Here is a 16,535-nt window from a genome sequence, read left to right on the forward strand (position 1 = left end):
TTTTATATGCTCAAGACTACTCTGTACTCATTCTTCCCAACCCCAGTCCATTTCTTGGTAATTGAGAGGATTTGTAAGGTTTTTATGTGGGCAGAATTCTTAAGGAAACATAACACAAATTTAATTTGTAACTTAAAGGTACTACATGAATGCGTAAAAAATCATCACATAAGCCTTCCACTCTAAGTAGTTAATAGTATCATTACACAATCTGAAACTTTTAAAATATAGTTGGCTCCTGAGAGCTGGAGGCACTTTGTTTACAAAGTTATTTTTCTAGGGGTAATCCATAATGCTCACAACACATGTAATCAGAATCATGCTATAACTTTGTAATAGAATGACAGTGCATTTGCTCTTCATAAATAGCCAAGTTTTATCTTCCCTTTGAAGAAAGCATTTCCAACAGAAATACTTGGCCTGGTATTTTCCTGCTGAAGAGTTCTACCATATGTAAAAATGCAAACTATTGAATCAAAGAATCCAATTCAGCAACTAAAAATAATCAAAAATACATTCTGAAAGATTCAGAAAATTTATTTTACCCATGAAAGACATTTACTCTTTTAGAGCAAGCAGCTCTTTATAACTTAAGAGAAAACCTAAAAATAAAAAATCAGTTTTCCATTGTTTAGTGCTTTTGATTTTAAGATATTTGAACTTAAAAGTAGGTACCATGGTTGATTTTAGACAATTCCTAGATCTTCAGAGTTCTTATCCTCAGGGAAAGTTACTGAATGATAATGTTTTTTTTAGAAATTTTTAGCAAAAAAATTTATTAATTACTGTCTTTTCATAATAATACAGCTAGACCCTCATTGGAGTATTTCATTGTTCTGTGACTGTGATATTACGGTTTATACTAACAAATATATATTTGGTCTTTGTCCCTTTTTCTGGGACAGAGCTCTCAAAACCCTCAGAATTTCCAAAGTGATGAGAACAATAATGTTGTCTTTTGTTATCTTGATGAGGTGACTTTTGGACCTCTCCTAAGGATGGGGGCTGGTTGCCAGGGGAACCAACCTTGATTGGGTTGGAACTTTCAGTCCCACCCCAGACCTCTGCAAAGGGGAGAGGGACTGGGGGTTGATAATCAGTCACCAGTGATTTAATCAATTATGTCTATGTAATAAGGCCAACGTAAAAACCTGGAAGTGTTCAGAGAGTTTCTGGGTTGGTGAACTCATGGAGATGCAGGGAGAGTGGCACACTTGGAGCGGGCACGGAAGCCCCACACTCTTTCCCCATGCTTTGCCCAGTGTTTTATCTTCCATCTGGTTGTTCCTGAGTTACTAATAAACCAGTGATCTAGTAAGTAAAATGTCTAAGTTCTGTGCGCCGCTTCAGCAGATTAGTCAAGTGGGGGTCATGGGAACCTCTGACCTATGTAGCCAGTCAGTCATCAAGTGTTGTGTGACACAACAGGGCAGCTGGTTGGTGAGCCAGTGACATGCGGGTTGGTAATTTACCAGAATTTACCAGATTAAGCGTAAGAATAGAAAGTTTATTAGGGTATGCTGTCGTAGACAACAGCGGGCCACACAGACGAGAGGTGCCTGTGTGAGCACCGAGGCGAAGGACAGGACTAGGGAAACGTTTTATAGTTAACGCTGCTATAGGCAACAGCGAGCCACACAGACGACACCAGGGGCCGGTTGTTGAAGTCTTTTATAAGGTCTGGTGACAAGGTGCCTGATTGGCTTGTGTGCAAGTCTGTGATTGTAGGTGAGGTAAGAGGTTTTGGGGTTTTATAAGGTAAGCATTACCTGTGTCTACTAGTTTGTTAGGGGAAACACATCCAGTAAAGAATTTCAGACATCTGGGAGCCCCGGAATGCGGGTTGTTGGACTTTGAAGGAGAGTTGGCCCAATAATAAATACAGGTAACAACCTAGCCTTGCAGTTGGCTTCTGAGGTGAAAAGTGGGTCTTGTGGGATTGAGCCCTTTACCTGTGGAGTCTGACGCTACCTCCAGGTAGATGGATTGAGAACTGTTAGGACACCCCAGCTAGTGTCAGTGCATTGTTTGGTGGTATGGGGACCCCCCCCCCACCAAACACCCACACGTTGGAATTAGGTGATCAGGACCTTTAATGACCAAATCACTTGTTTATAATCACACCTTCCACAAAATAGTGTAGCCCAATGTTTAGGAAGCTCCAGGATGCCTGGAGTCATCTCTCATTTCAGCACTTACCAGCTGAGTAACCTTGAGCAAGTTATTCAATCTGTGTCTAGTTCCCTATCTGTGAGGATAATAGTGCCTATCTCATAGGATAAAACAAGCTACTACGTGTAAAGCTCTGACAAAGTGCCTGGCACAATACTGAGTTCTCAGTAAAAGTAATTAAGAGAAGCTTCAAGTTTACAGTCAAAAATCCTTTTTTTGTTTTTTTGTATTTCATGAAGTAACATTCTTTTGCTTATATGTAATCCAGGGTATCTTGACATGAATAAACAAACCACATTTTAGATACAATTCTATATTAATCAAATGATGTTTAGAGAAGAATCTCTATGTTCATGCCTACCTACTTAGGTTAATGTAAACGTTGAAAATGCTTTCATTCACTACCCAGGTATAGGAGAAAGAGCCTAATCTAGGAGCAGATGATTAACAGAAGTACTTTTCCATAGGTTATAAGTAGGTAAAGTTTGGCTCTAGGGAGTTTACCAGCAGGGGATTTATATTCATGAATAAAAAGGAATGCTCTTTGGGCAGTTTTAGAATCACCTGGGATGCTGTTAAGAATAAAGATTTGTCCTCCACTTCAGAGGTACTGAATCAGAATGTGATTGATAGGATGAGCAGAGCTTAGAAGTCTGCATTAACAAGCTCCGCAAGAGAACCATGCACACAGAAGCCTAAGAACTGCTGCCTCAAGGGAAGATCTCAGTTTGAGTTTAGACCTAGATATTGCTGACTACCTCTAAACACACAAAAACAATCTTATCTTTAGGTGAGAAATCATGTCTTCAGGAGCAAGTACTAAATAGTGAAACCACGTACTATTTAAAAATCCTCTCAAGTCTGCCTCAGGAATTCGTTTATACTGGACAGTCTTGACATTCAGATAATTTAGGGAGGGGGAATGTAGCAAAACTTTGAAAACCTTTAGTAAAGTTCATTCTTGGTCTTCTCTTCCTAAATTTGTTTTCAAGTCATTAGGTTTAATCACTAAACAAGACCAAAAGAGAACTTTATTTTACATGACTTTATTTTACATTTAGAACCATTTTATGCTTTATTTAAAAAAAAAAAAAAAACTTACTCTGCTTTTAATATTCCTAAAAGCATCTTAACCAAAATCTTGATTTAGGAAGACTTAAGACATTGTGCATTATTTTAAATATTTTCATTCTTTTAATAACTATTAAAAAATAAAAGTAAGTTCACAATTAGGGTTTCAAATGTCCTAATCATATCTAGTTTGTTCTCATTTAATATTTTATCAGCTCCATCATGTGCATACAAGTTTTTATCTTTCAGACACATTGATGAAAATCAGCTCTTAATCTAATAATTATTTCATTTATTCAGAAATGGCATTTAGACATTAAAAACCAATGTCTCACTTTGTAAAATAACCTTTGGTTAATTTACACATGTGATACATCATATGTTGTGTAAGTTGTAAGTACTACAGTTTCACTACTATCTCAAGTTTCTGTTGTCTCAGGGATGAGAATATCACGTTCAGTTTTATGAAGGAAGTTTAATATATATATATGAGATATATATATATCATAAAGCATAGTGAGTGCCTTTGAACGTGAAAAACATCCCAAAGGCCAGGAGTCCTATAAAGGAACTGTAAGGAAAGATTCCAGAGGATATCTTGCCTCATTTTCAATGTGTAAAGTGACTGATTTAAGTCACTTTACTGAAGACATGGTAAAGAAAACAGTGTTCAGTGTTCCTTATTATGTCATTGAATAAAGCTACTAAAACCACAAGAATTTAGAGTTATTGGTCCTAAGCTACATAATTAATGGGTCATCAAAAAAGAACCTGTCGGTTTTTAAATTTAAGTGCGTTAACTTCCTATGCCAAATAAGGGTCACACTTGACTGTCCTCATTTATAAAAAGAAAAGGTGGCCTGGCTAGTGCCATTCAGGATTCTCTGCTAACTGTAAAATGTGGACTGATTTTCTTCTGTTTCTTATAGTCCATGGCTATATAAACAAACATTTAGTTCTTTAAATCAAAAAGTTTATGCACATAACCGTGTCGGTGTATTGCCCTTAGTTTAAAAATGTACAGTTACATAAATAAAAACTATTGTTTCTTCAGTATTACTTGACATTTCTTCTGTAATTTATTTAAAAAAGTAAATGTAACAAGATACTTAAAAAAGGCTAGATACAAAAGTAGTTAAGCTGCTCACGAACATTTAAAATTTTCCAAAATGTATCTTCAATAATCATGATCTTATAAAACATTTTACAGTTATCAGAAAGTGCCCAGGCTGAGTTTACATAACTGAAATACCTTAGTACAAATGTCTAGTTAGAAGTGAAGTGCAGTACTTCTGACTGACTGCTCACTGAAATAGGGATACAAAGAAAAAAAGTTGATTGTGATAAAGTATTGTGCATTGGCCCCATCATATGTACAAAAAAGTGCCCTCACTCAAATGAACAAATTACATGCAAAAAATTAGTGATATCATTTAATATCCTAGAGCTCAATGCAGTCAAAGTAAACTGCAATAAAAGTGGTTTTTATAGGTAAAAGTGATTTCATCTCTAAGATCTGAATGTCCAGAACTTATTTTTTTTTTTTACAAGTTCCATATACATGATACACAACTGCAGCCAACCACAAATTAAACACCATAAAAAAAGTTAAAATGAAAACACAGAACATACTTAATTTTTTATTTTGAAATTCCCTATTCCCTCTATACAAGAACCTTTGCTGAAACACTTCCACAAAGGCAGCAGTGAATTTTCAGAACATTTTACATTTTTTTCCCCTCAGCAAAAAGATAAATCACAGTGTAAATTATGTTGTTCTGCTGTCATCTTTGGCTGGGGTTAGACCCACAAGTTGTTGACTAGCAAACCATTAAGGTCAAATGTTGCTAGTGCTCCTCAGGCCTTTAAGCTACAAACTCAGCAAGGAATGTTTGCATTTAATCTCTTTAAGGTACCACCAGGGGGTGTGACAGCATTAACTTTCATAAACTTTTATAGACAAATGGAAAAAAAATCTACAAAATTAGCTAGTAATATTACACAGCAATACACACTTTTTATACTCTACACAAAACCAAAATTCTTGGTCTTAATGGCGAGTAGCAATTTCTGTTTGAGAATCTGTTTAGAGGAATAGAGTGGGACGTAAAGTCGAGAAATGCACGTATTTGCAGTAGGGAGATGTTGGTCATCTGGTGGTCTTATTGTGATTGAGGGCATAGGCTGAAATCCTTCTTCACTGGCTGGTAATGATGGGCTTGATGTCCAAAAGTAAACCTAAACAGGAGTATAATGATTACAATTTTGGCTTTTAACAGATTAACATTCAACCCTGAATTCTGGCAATATATACAGAGAGTCCCATTCTTTTGTTAAAACCTGCAATGGGGTATTTCTTTGACCTGGGTATTAAATTTATTTCTTGTGCTGAAAAGGAAAGGTTCAGGGTCAGAAGGGAAAAAAGTGCCAGATATGTAGAAAAGTGACTATTTCAGTGACTCAGTTTCCCATCTGTAACATGAGGCTGTTGGACCCAATGCTAAGGGCCTTTCCAGTTGCTAAATTCCAGAGTATCTCTTAGTAGGAATAAAGCACAAAGTCTCCAGAAAAGGTTCAAACTTCACAGAAGTTAGAGGTTATAAAAAAGTTATTTTGCATTTTATCTACTAGCAAAACCCAGTATTTTCAGTGGTGCACTGTGATACAAAATAACTTTATAATAGTAATTAAGTGCTGGACAGCATCTACTGTACATCAAAATTCATGCAATAAGCCATGTTAATAGAGTGCCCAGGCTGATTTGTGCAGCATAGCATCAATTACTTTTTACTTAAATATAACCAAGGATATATTTTCCTGAAATATTATTAATACATACCATTTCTTATTGACAGTTAAGACAGTGCCTATCTATCTTTTAAGGTAAAGCTTTTAAAATCTTGCATTTTTAGTGCACAAGACAAATATATACAATATCCCAGAGTGCCTAGGAAACCTAAAGGAACCAATCTATTTTCTGCAGCATTGTTTTTTGAGAAATCCCACCTAAAATTCTATAGAAGGGGACAGAAAAAGAAACTGCTAAGTGTAAGGGTCTACAAAATCTTTAAAGAACTGTAAAAAGGCTGGAAGGTACTCTAGAGATAAAGCTGACCCAATCTACTCATTTTACAGGTAAAAACCAGGCTTAATATTTCTCTGAGGATGAATGTGGTTAACCATAGTAAATGACTACATGACTAGACCTCCAAAAAGTTGAAGAGGTACTTCTCAGAACTTTTACTAGTGAACTGTGTGACTCTCCAAGAGGGTATTAAACTATGTAGTCTTGCCCAATAACCCTAGGACTAATAATTCAAGGGAGAACAGTTTAGGAAGCCTGTCCCTGAGTTCTTCTGCTCAGACGCATCAGGATAAAACAACAATATGTGAAGGATAACCTCCCAAAAGAGGAAGGATCAAAGAAGATGGGGGTAAAAGATACCTTGATATACGCTAAGTCCAAAGAACAGATATTTTTATAGGAGATTAAAGAGTGAAGCTCACAAATTAAAGCTATTGATAGGAAATTATGGAGCCCCTACAGAGGGAGATTTTTTGTCTTTTTTTATAAAAGACTGAATAGTTAACAAATTTCTCTTCTAGTGGAAGACAAAAATGAAGTGAGATTTAACTTGACAGAAATGGCAGAAAATTATAACTAGAGAATAGATAACCTTAGAACTCATAGCAAATAGTCAGTTATTCCTCTTTCTGTTTTTGGTAGGTCTTCTAGAATTAATATGGTTCCTTTCTTAAGGAAATATTGACTAGGAACACAAATCCAAATATTGACTTAAAGGAACCCTAAAAGCTATTCAGGTGCTCCTAAAACCAACAGGGACAGATATGGTATTAGCACTGGCAGGGGTTTAGGGTCGGATCACAAGATTGGGGAAGTCAGATTACATGGAATTACACGGAATCTACTAGGGAACAACCTAGGAAACCACCAGATGGCTAAGCCAAGAGCAGAGTCAGCCGACAGCTAGGACTGCTGGACAACCTGTCTCACGATAGTGGAGAAATACAGGAAGGCTTTTGGGGCGGTGTAAAGATGAAGGAGTGCTAAACGCAGGACCCCTCCCCACAAGAAAATAAGTTACTGCCTAAGTTAAAGGTAAATAGGAAACTGCAAGTTGTGTCCTTCCGTGACCATTTCCCCCTCTCTCAAGTGAAACTGGGGGTTATATCTAGAAACTGAATCATTTTAATGCATTCCATAAGTAGTCTGGTTTAGAGTTCTGAGAACTAAGGCTGGTTCAACAGGGGAAATATAATAGGGAACTATGAGGAATATGAATAAAAAGGATCTCAGATTCTCTGGGTAAGGAATGTCCCTGAAATTTCTACAAGAAAGTCTAGAGGAGACTGCCTTTCAAGATAATGAAAGGATAATGATTTGGATATATACTAATGGTTGGACCCAGATTCCATAGACTTGATGGACTTTTTCAGTATGATCAAAGTTTACATGAGCTAATTTATGATTCTAATAGTAATAATAAGATTAAAATCAGACTTATTACTCATAATTAAGCTATTCTATTCATAGTGTACAAGTAGGAATTAAGATACTATTCAAAAATTTTGCAAAGGCTTGCCACTAGTCAAAAGGACTAAGGACTGCATATTAATCGCTGAGATGTATTTCACTCTGCTTACAATTTTACTAGAACTTCAGATGTTCTGTTCTGGAGTCGAAAAACAAAACTGCCTTTTAGTTTTGACCTTTGGTAATTTCCTTAGCCAGAATTAAAAATGATCAACCATTACAAACTTTAAATACTGTGTATGACAGCCTTTTACGTTTTTACATTTTCTTCTACAAATTTTGTGAAACTTTTAACTTACAAGATCTTGTCGTTCTGTCATGCTCATCTTCTCTACAATTGACCAGAACCAACGCTTGAACTGCAAGAGCTTCTCAGCATTTTCTCCTACAAATAAATATAAATTCAATAATACTGTATCAGTTTCTCTTCTAATAAAAGTAGTTATAAAATTAAAATATGATGGGGGGGCTAATTCTTAATATAGGAAATTAGGACCATTTGCATAATGTGAAACCTCTATAGTTCATTAGTCCATCCTAATGACCAACATACGACCAATAGAAGAAAATGAATCACTTGACTTTAATCCCATCTGTAAGTCATTCTTCTCGTGATCTTAAACCAGTGCTTCTCAAAGTGAGTTTACGAATCACTTGGTGGATCTTTTTAAAGTGCAGATTCTCATTCACTAGGCATGCGGGAAGAGAGGGGAAGAACCAGAGACTGTGCATTTGTAAAAAACTTCCGGATGATGCTGATGTGAGGATCATACTTGGAGTGTCTTTAGAGATTTTTTCCCCTCCTAGGTTTCTGGTTTGTAATGGGCCAAATTATTATCTCACAAGTACTGAAAACTGTATTAAAAAGCACAAAAACTATTATGCAGGGATCTATATGTTGGCAAGCACGAAAACCAAAATTTACCCAAATTTAACCTACTATAATTAGGTTGAAGCTGGTCTGCAAACTATGAAAAATACTGGGGGAAAAACTGGTACCTTCATATATACAATAATCTTGGACTAGAGGTATAATCCTCTCATGAATTTCTTGGCGTTTCCAGTGTTTTATTGTATTGACACAGCTAAAGTCTATTCCTAGAATATGAGACTTTAAAAAGAGCTGCAACAAATCAAGCACTAAAGATAAATGTTATTCTAGGATTATCACTATGTCTTGATATTCTTTCTAGCTTCTCCATGTGTTTGTGTGCTGTTATGTCTTTCTAAGTGTGCAGTAGGTCGAGCTCTACAAAGCAAACATCATGCAATCAAATTCTTTTAACTAGCAAGTTTAAGAACCATGAATTGGGAAAGGTCTATAGAATTGTCACATGGGTTATTTTTTTCTTAATTAGTAATAAAAATCCTTTTTACACAACTGCTCACCACAAAGAATTTTTACTTGTATTCATACATTCTTTAAAACCTAGAAAAATTAAGCAATAAAAGAATTAAGCCCTGTAAATTTATCAAAACTAGAAACTAAGAAAATGCTGACTGACCAAACTATCTCTATAGCTTATTCCTTAAATAAACATTTAAAAAATCTCATACCTGATTCATCATTGAAAGAGGTGAAACTGATCAGCATTTGCACATTAACTTCGCCACAGCCATTTACCAAAAGCCTAAAATCTTCTGCTGTTAAATCTTCTAATGAATTTTTTGGAAGCACATCCAGTAGACCTTTCCTCATTGCCTAGAGGATTTCAAAAATTTTCTTTTTATTACTATCCATGCTTTATTTTCCACATTTGTTGTTGTTACAGCCCAATAACTAATTTAGCAGCCTAGGAATACTAGTTCTCATTTTAAACCCGAGAGAAAAAATTAAGTTCTGTATTTTGAGTTTCTTAACAGATTCAAGAAAAGCAAAGGAAAAAGGGCATTGTGAAAAGGCTACAGGTTCAAAAGTGAAGGAGTATTATTATGTAATAGGAGTTAACATAATTAAAAAAATTATTTTAGTTAATAACAGGCTAGTCATTAAGCAAGAATGAGTAGCTTCAATATGTCAAATGTGCTATCCTATCAGCATTCTAGAAAGGGTATGATAATGACAAAAACAAACATCCCTGACACAAACTGAAAATCTAGTGGCTTAACTGAGAAATTACCGTATGCCAAGAACTGTTCTAAGTACCTTACATAAATTAATTAATTCATTTAATCCTATCCTCATTTTGCAGAGGAGGGAACCAAAGCACAAAGTACTTAAGTGGTTTGCTAATGTCAGGCAGCTAGAGGGGGCTGCTGCAGCCATGATTTGAACCCTGACAGTATGATTCCAGACCCTGGACAGCTATTCCCAGTACAGGGATCAGAAACACTTGATAAAACATTTTTACATTAATGGAGAAAGAGTTAATGTAGCAGCCTGATGGTGTTCTTTAGAAGAGCCTGATTAAAGGCATGGTCCTTGGCTGGCATCTGGAAACTTAGTTTTTGGAGTGTTCCCTACATTACTAACTGATATGGCTATTTCTGAATACCTGGGGCAAGAAACCCTGCTGAACCAGCTTGCTTAAACTATCTGTGCAAACAAGGTGATTTATGATGAACATGTGCATTTCCTCTGGGAGTGTGAACTGCTTACGGGACTGGCCTTCAACAAAAACCCTGGCTGGGCTCTGGCTCTTAAGCAGGCTTCCCTAAGCACAAACAATGCACACGTTGCTGTAATTCACTGCTAGAGGAAGAAATATGTTCTTTGTGACAACCTACACCCCAGAGACAGAACTCTGGAGCCTGTACCTGGATTCCTCCAGACTCCATCTGATGTATTTTTCCCCCTGTGAGAGTTCTTTCACCGTAATAAACCATACCTGTGAGTACCAGTGCCTCTGAGTCCCAGGAGTCCTTCTAGGGGGTCACCAGAGCTGTGGGCAGGCATTTGTAGGACCCTAAAACAGTAGTCATTCCAGTCCCACAGCATCCTTTCCAAATTTTTACTCACCAAATCTACTTTCTGATGACTACATGGTTTTTCCAAGTAGTTTTACCCCAAAAGAAAGTTGGTCTGAATACAGGTGTAATTTACATTGTACATAATTTCATTTTGGTTCAAAAATTTTGATCTTTTATAGGCAAGTGAATACACTTGTGAGCTAGTTTAAAACAGAAGACACAAGTCACCTCAGCAGATCAAGTAACATTTTCTAGAAGGAAACACTTACATGTAATGGCTGTTCTGCAACTACCAACATTCTGTGCTCGGCATATTTCCGCACATACTCATACACATTCTGGGGAGTGACTGGTATATTTACACCATTAGGAATAAGTTCAACCTGTGAAAAATTTAGTAGTGCCATTTAAAAACAACTTTGTCAAAGCAGTAGTAAGTTAACAGTTCACAAAACAACGTCTCTCTAAAATTTTAAAATCTAAAAATCTGTATCTGAGAAGTATCTAAGAGATGCAGACATTTTAGGCCCAGGTCAACTATAAACTCTTCTACCTCTCATTCTCTCCATCCATTCCTCTTCCTCTTCCTCTCTCAATCTCCTGTGTCTTTTCTGTGTGTGTTCTCTTTCTTGGTCCCTATATATCTAAACTGTTTTTCTATATGACAAGCAAAACAGACTAACCAAGTTCTCTTGCCAGAAACAGAAAATTATACATTTGTTTTACCTGTCCTCCACCCTCTTCTTTACACAGGTCAATTGCAAATGCCAAATCCATCGCTGAGAAAACAGCATCAGCATCTGAACTCTGAGAAGCAAGGATAAGTTGCCGCAAACTCTCATACATCACAGGGTCAAAAAAAGCAAAATCATGCCAATTGACCTAAGAAAGTAATCATATGAAACTCAGTTATGAAAGAAACATCTTTAGTGAATTAAAAGCTGTAATAAAGAATTTTATCTAATTTGAAGATATACTGATAAAGAATAATCTTCCACTAAATATATAACTGATTGAAAGAGGTAAAATTTTAATAAATACATTTAATTTCAAAGTATATCAAGTATAATATACATTTTGAAAAAATTTAAAGCCAGTAGTGTAATAGTTTTTTTTTTCAGTCCTAAAATAATTTATTTGCAGAAACCAGGACTAATTATTAAAAGGTGATCATGCTGAGCAGCTGGTCCTAAACACACTAAACCTATTTAGTCTTGACAATAACCATAAATACAGATTATTAATGCCAGAGGATGAATCTGATGCTTAAAGGAATTCAGTAACATGCTGAAGGTCATATCACTGGTTAAACTTGCATCTATTTGATTCTGTGATCTTTTCTATAAACCTTGTTAAAGGCTCAACATTTTGATGTTGCTGAGCTTGAAGTCCAGTTCTTTCTCTGCACAAGAATATTTTAGTCGAGGAGAGAAGCAAGATGGCGGAGTAGAAGGATGATTGTAGCTCTCCCTCTCCCACAAATACACCAAAACTCACATCTACGGACCTACTTAGCCAACCAGAGCACGTGCCGAACTCTGACAGAACATCACCCTCTTCGAAACACAAAGACACCAAACCTCTAGTAGAAGAAAAGGAAAAAAGAAAGAAGAAAAAGCAAAACACTGAGGGACCAATCCCTCAGGGAGGGAGTGGCAAAGGAGGATTGGTGCTGGTTCGCTGGGTCTCCCCTCTCCAACTGAGACGCCAGCGGGACCGAGGGGGAGCCCCTGAGGCTCAGATCTGCCCCGAGCACCCCTTGACTGACAGAACTGAGTTAAACGGGCACTTAGGGTCCCCACAACACCCAGCCTGAGATGTGAGCTGGCAGCTGGGGCCAGGACAGGCCGCCTGAGCCGGGCGGAGGACGGGGGCGGCTGCACTGAGGCAGCCCTGGGGACTGCAAGGGGCTATGTGCCGTGGCTGGGAGGGGATACGGAGCAGAACAACCTCAGTCCCCCATAAATTGTGAAAAAAGCAAAGCAACAAGGCTGGTGTGCCTGGGGGGAGGGGCGCCGTAGCCTTTGTATCCTCAGACCTGTGCCGCCATTACTGGCACTTCTCGTGAGAAGAGAGGCAGGGCGCAGCCACAGCTGCCATCTCCTGTGTGCAGCGCCCAGGCAGGGGTAGGGCCAAGACCTGAATCTGCAACCAGGGGCTCTGCAACCTCCTAGGCAGGACTGAGACTTGTTTACAGCCCGAGGCAGATAGGATCTTTCTGCCCTGGCACCTCAGAGAACTCGTGCTGCCAAGACAAGCAAGGAGCAGAGATTTGGCATGGAGCAGGGGTGGGGCCGTTCCGCAGTCTTCCCCAAGCCCACCTTTGGAGCACTGACCCGAGGCGGAGCGGGCAGCTGCATAGAGCAGCAGAGCAACCGGCGCTGGGAGAGGGTGGGCGGCCACCCGCCTTCCTGGCAGGAATGCAGCGCCTGACCATGTGCTGGGAGGGGGCGTGATCCACCCACCTGCCTCCCCCAAAGCACAGCATCTGATTGCAGAATCGGGAGGGGGAGGGGGAATGACCCACCCACCCACTGGGTAAGAGCTCAGCTCCTGACCCAGTGTTGGGGGGGGTACGATCTGCTAACTGACAGCCACTGCTGGGAGCAGCACAGACGAGGGCGCCAACAGAGGGCCTCTGGAAACAGCAAGCTGAGTTCACGAAACAGGGCAAAAATACAAAGACCTCTCGATAATATCATTAAGAGCACACCGTCTCCAGGAGAACTAGATAACTGATACTCCTTAAGCCACACTGCCAGAGATACGAGCAATATGAAGAAGCAGAGGAACCACCCCCAATTAAAACATCAAGAGAAATCCCCTGAAAGCACGATCAAGGAAATAGACATCGATGGCCTACTAGAGCCAAGATTTCAAAAAAGGAGTGATCAAAGTACTGAAGGAACTAAAAGAAACAGTGTTTAGAGATATAAAATATGTCAAAAATGAAATAGAAGCTATAAAGAACCAAGTAGAATTAGTAAACTCATTTGCTGAGATGAGAGCTGACCTAAAGGGTGTACAAAGCAGGCTAGATGATGCAGAGGAACGAGTAAGTGACCTAGAAGACAGGACAAGAGAAAGCACCCAATCAGAACAGCTGAGAGAAAAACAAATAAAAAACAATGAAAGCAATATAAGGGACCTATGGGATAATATAAAGCGTGCCAATCTACTCATAATAGGGGTTCCAGAAGGGGAAGAAAGAACAAAGGGGATTGAAAAGGTATTTGAAGAAATCATGACTGAGAACTTCCCAAAGCTAAAGGAATCAGATGTCCAAGTACAGGAGGCTCAGAGGGTCCCAAACAGGAAGAACCCAAACAGACCCACACCAAGACACCACCCTACTTCAAAATGACCCCTGCACCCCAGTGTTCATAGCAGCACTATTTACAATAGCCAAGACATGGAAACAGCCTAAAATCCATCAACAGATGACTGAATAATGATGTGGTATATTTATACAATGGAATACTATTCAGCCACAAAACCCAACAACATAACACCATTTGCAGCAACACGGATGTTCCTGGAGAATGTCATTCTAAGTGAAGTAAAGCCAGAAAGAGAAAGAAAAATACCATATGAGATCGCTTATATGAGGAATATAAACAAACAAATACAAAACAGAAACAGACTCATAGACATAGAATACAAACTTGTGGTTGCCAAGGGGGCGGGGGGTGGGAAGGGACAGACTGGGATTTTAAAATGCAGAATAGATAAACAAGATTATACTGTATAGCACAGGGAAAAATATACAAGATCTTGTGGTAGCTCATAGCGGGGGAAAAAATGTGACAATGAATATATATATGTTCATGTATGACTGAAAAATTGTGCTCTACACTAGAATTTGACACAACATTGTAAAATGACTAATACTCAATAAAAAAAGTTAAAAGGAATATTTTAGTTGGAATACTCAAAAGTCAAGAGAGTCAGAGTTAATAAAAAGGGAAAAATATATCAAAATGTGATATGCTGTAATAATAGAAAACAATATTCATCAGTGGGTTTGAGTAAAGAAAATTATTAACAGGCCACAGCTTTAACAATGCTAATTCATATCAGATGTGTGATATGCATCACTAAAAAGGACTGTAAAATATTTCATTGTTTTCTGTATTATAATTAGTATTATACGTTAATTTTAAAGAATGTGGTTTTCCCCTCCCCATCATAAAGGAATGTATAAGCTGTCAAATTATCAAAACACATACAACAAACTGTCACCCAGAAATAATTATCAAGCATGCTGTGCTATGTTTTCTTAGTCTTTTGTCCCTTCTACCCATGTACATCTTATATGTATATTTGAAACTGAGAATGCCCTTTACAATACAGTACTACTTATACCTCCACTACTATTTGCTACAACTAATAATAATAGTTAAAAATCTACTGAGCACTTACTATGTACCAGGCACTATACATACTGTTTTCTTTACCATTTTATAAATGGAGAACTATGCCGTAAATGTCAGAGGATTTGTCTACAAGAGGACCCAGGTCTGTCAGACCCTCCAAACCCACCTGTGTGTCACCTACTCTGCTATGCTCTCTCCTCCATGTATTCAGATTTCCTCTAATGTCACTAAATGTTTGTAAACGATTTGTAAAAGAAAGTTTCTGCAAATGTAAAAGCAGTCAGGTTCATTAAAATCACTTACTTTCCTACCAAGCAACACTTTAATCACATGTCTGTTCAATGTGATAGGACATAGTTCATTCTGTAACAGACAAAGTCCAAGAATCCTAAAAATAAAAACAAGGAAATAGTATTTAAATTCAAAAATAATTCTAGAACACATAATCGCATGCACACATAATATACATACAATGTTCAGAAATTCTAACAGCCTCATTTCTAATCATTATGAAGTAGAGCATATACACATTTTTAAAAACTAATATATTTTAGAAAGTCTCATAAACTGAAATTTTTTTAAAATTCAAATACAAGATAAGAGTTATTATTTTACCTGCCAATGTTTCTGAAACAGTTCAACCTTGCTTCTGTGTTTTTGCCCGGCCTTGGAGTATAAAATCCTCTTTTTCCAGGTTGGTAAAACAAAGGGGCGTTGTCATCACCGTCATCCGTATCATCTAAATCCATATCTACTACACTTCGACTAGAGCCATGACGCTTGCGATTTTCCTGATAATAAAATATCAGAGATTAAGCCCCAAGATTGACTTTTAACAACAAAACATGAACTGGTTCTCTAAAAATCACTCAAAAAGTAAAGTCTGGTAAGTAAAGTAACATTCATCTTTAAATGTAAATAAACTTTCAAATTCATCCTTTCACAATTGTTATGTATAAAACCTGGTGCCTGTTAAGTCTTTAACTTCTCTATTTGAATAAAATCACTTAATGAAACTCTGGTAGCTTCTTTCACCTCAAGTCCTCAAATATATTTTCCCTGGATATGGAATTCTGGACTGACAGTTCTTAAGGATGATGCTCTGTTGTCTTCTAGCCTTCACAGTTTCTGATGAGAAATCTACTGCCTTTCAAATCACTGTTTCCCTGTGTGTAAGGCACTATTCTTTGCTAGTTTCATCAGTTTTACGGCAGCTTGATTATGTGTCTAGACATAGCTTTCTTTCAGTTTATCCTGTTTAGGATTCACTGACCTTCTTGAATCTGTAAACCTATGTCTTGTACCAAATTTGGAAAGTTTTATCTATTATTTCTTCAAATATTTTCCTGTAGCAATCTCATTCTTCTCTTCTGGGGACTCCAATGACATGAATGTTTGACCTTTTGATACGGTCCAAGAGGTCTCTGAAACAGTTCCTTTGTTTGACATCT

At 37.6% G+C, this 16,535-nt stretch overlaps 1 protein-coding gene and 1 long non-coding RNA gene across 9 annotated transcripts in view; one reads left to right on the plus strand and one right to left on the minus strand.

Annotated features, from left to right (window-relative positions):
* LOC105069629 (uncharacterized) overlaps window positions 1–16,535 on the plus strand; it is a 53,534-nt gene that overhangs the window by 15,967 nt on the left and 21,032 nt on the right. For both annotated transcript variants that reach the window (XR_012502254.1, XR_012502255.1), the window contains exons 2-3: window positions 11,462–11,730; window positions 12,067–15,970. This is a non-coding gene — a long non-coding RNA (uncharacterized LOC105069629). The remainder of the gene's footprint in view (window positions 1–11,461; window positions 11,731–12,066; window positions 15,971–16,535) is intronic.
* UBR5 (ubiquitin protein ligase E3 component n-recognin 5) overlaps window positions 3,257–16,535 on the minus strand; it is a 125,081-nt gene continuing 111,802 nt past the window's right edge. For all 7 annotated transcript variants that reach the window (XM_074353060.1, XM_074353059.1, XM_074353058.1 and 4 more), the window contains exons 53-59: window positions 15,700–15,875; window positions 15,388–15,472; window positions 11,435–11,590; window positions 10,978–11,091; window positions 9,356–9,500; window positions 8,098–8,183; window positions 3,257–5,481 (exon numbers count right to left, since the gene is read on the minus strand). In XM_074353060.1, the coding sequence (XP_074209161.1) occupies window positions 5,269–5,481; window positions 8,098–8,183; window positions 9,356–9,500; window positions 10,978–11,091; window positions 11,435–11,590; window positions 15,388–15,472; window positions 15,700–15,875 (975 nt within the window). In that variant the 3' untranslated portion in view covers window positions 3,257–5,268. The remainder of the gene's footprint in view (window positions 5,482–8,097; window positions 8,184–9,355; window positions 9,501–10,977; window positions 11,092–11,434; window positions 11,591–15,387; window positions 15,473–15,699; window positions 15,876–16,535) is intronic.

The sequence above is a fragment of the Camelus bactrianus genome, chromosome 25 (genome assembly GCF_048773025.1).
Source record: "Camelus bactrianus isolate YW-2024 breed Bactrian camel chromosome 25, ASM4877302v1, whole genome shotgun sequence".
Taxonomy (NCBI): Eukaryota; Metazoa; Chordata; class Mammalia; order Artiodactyla; family Camelidae; genus Camelus; species Camelus bactrianus.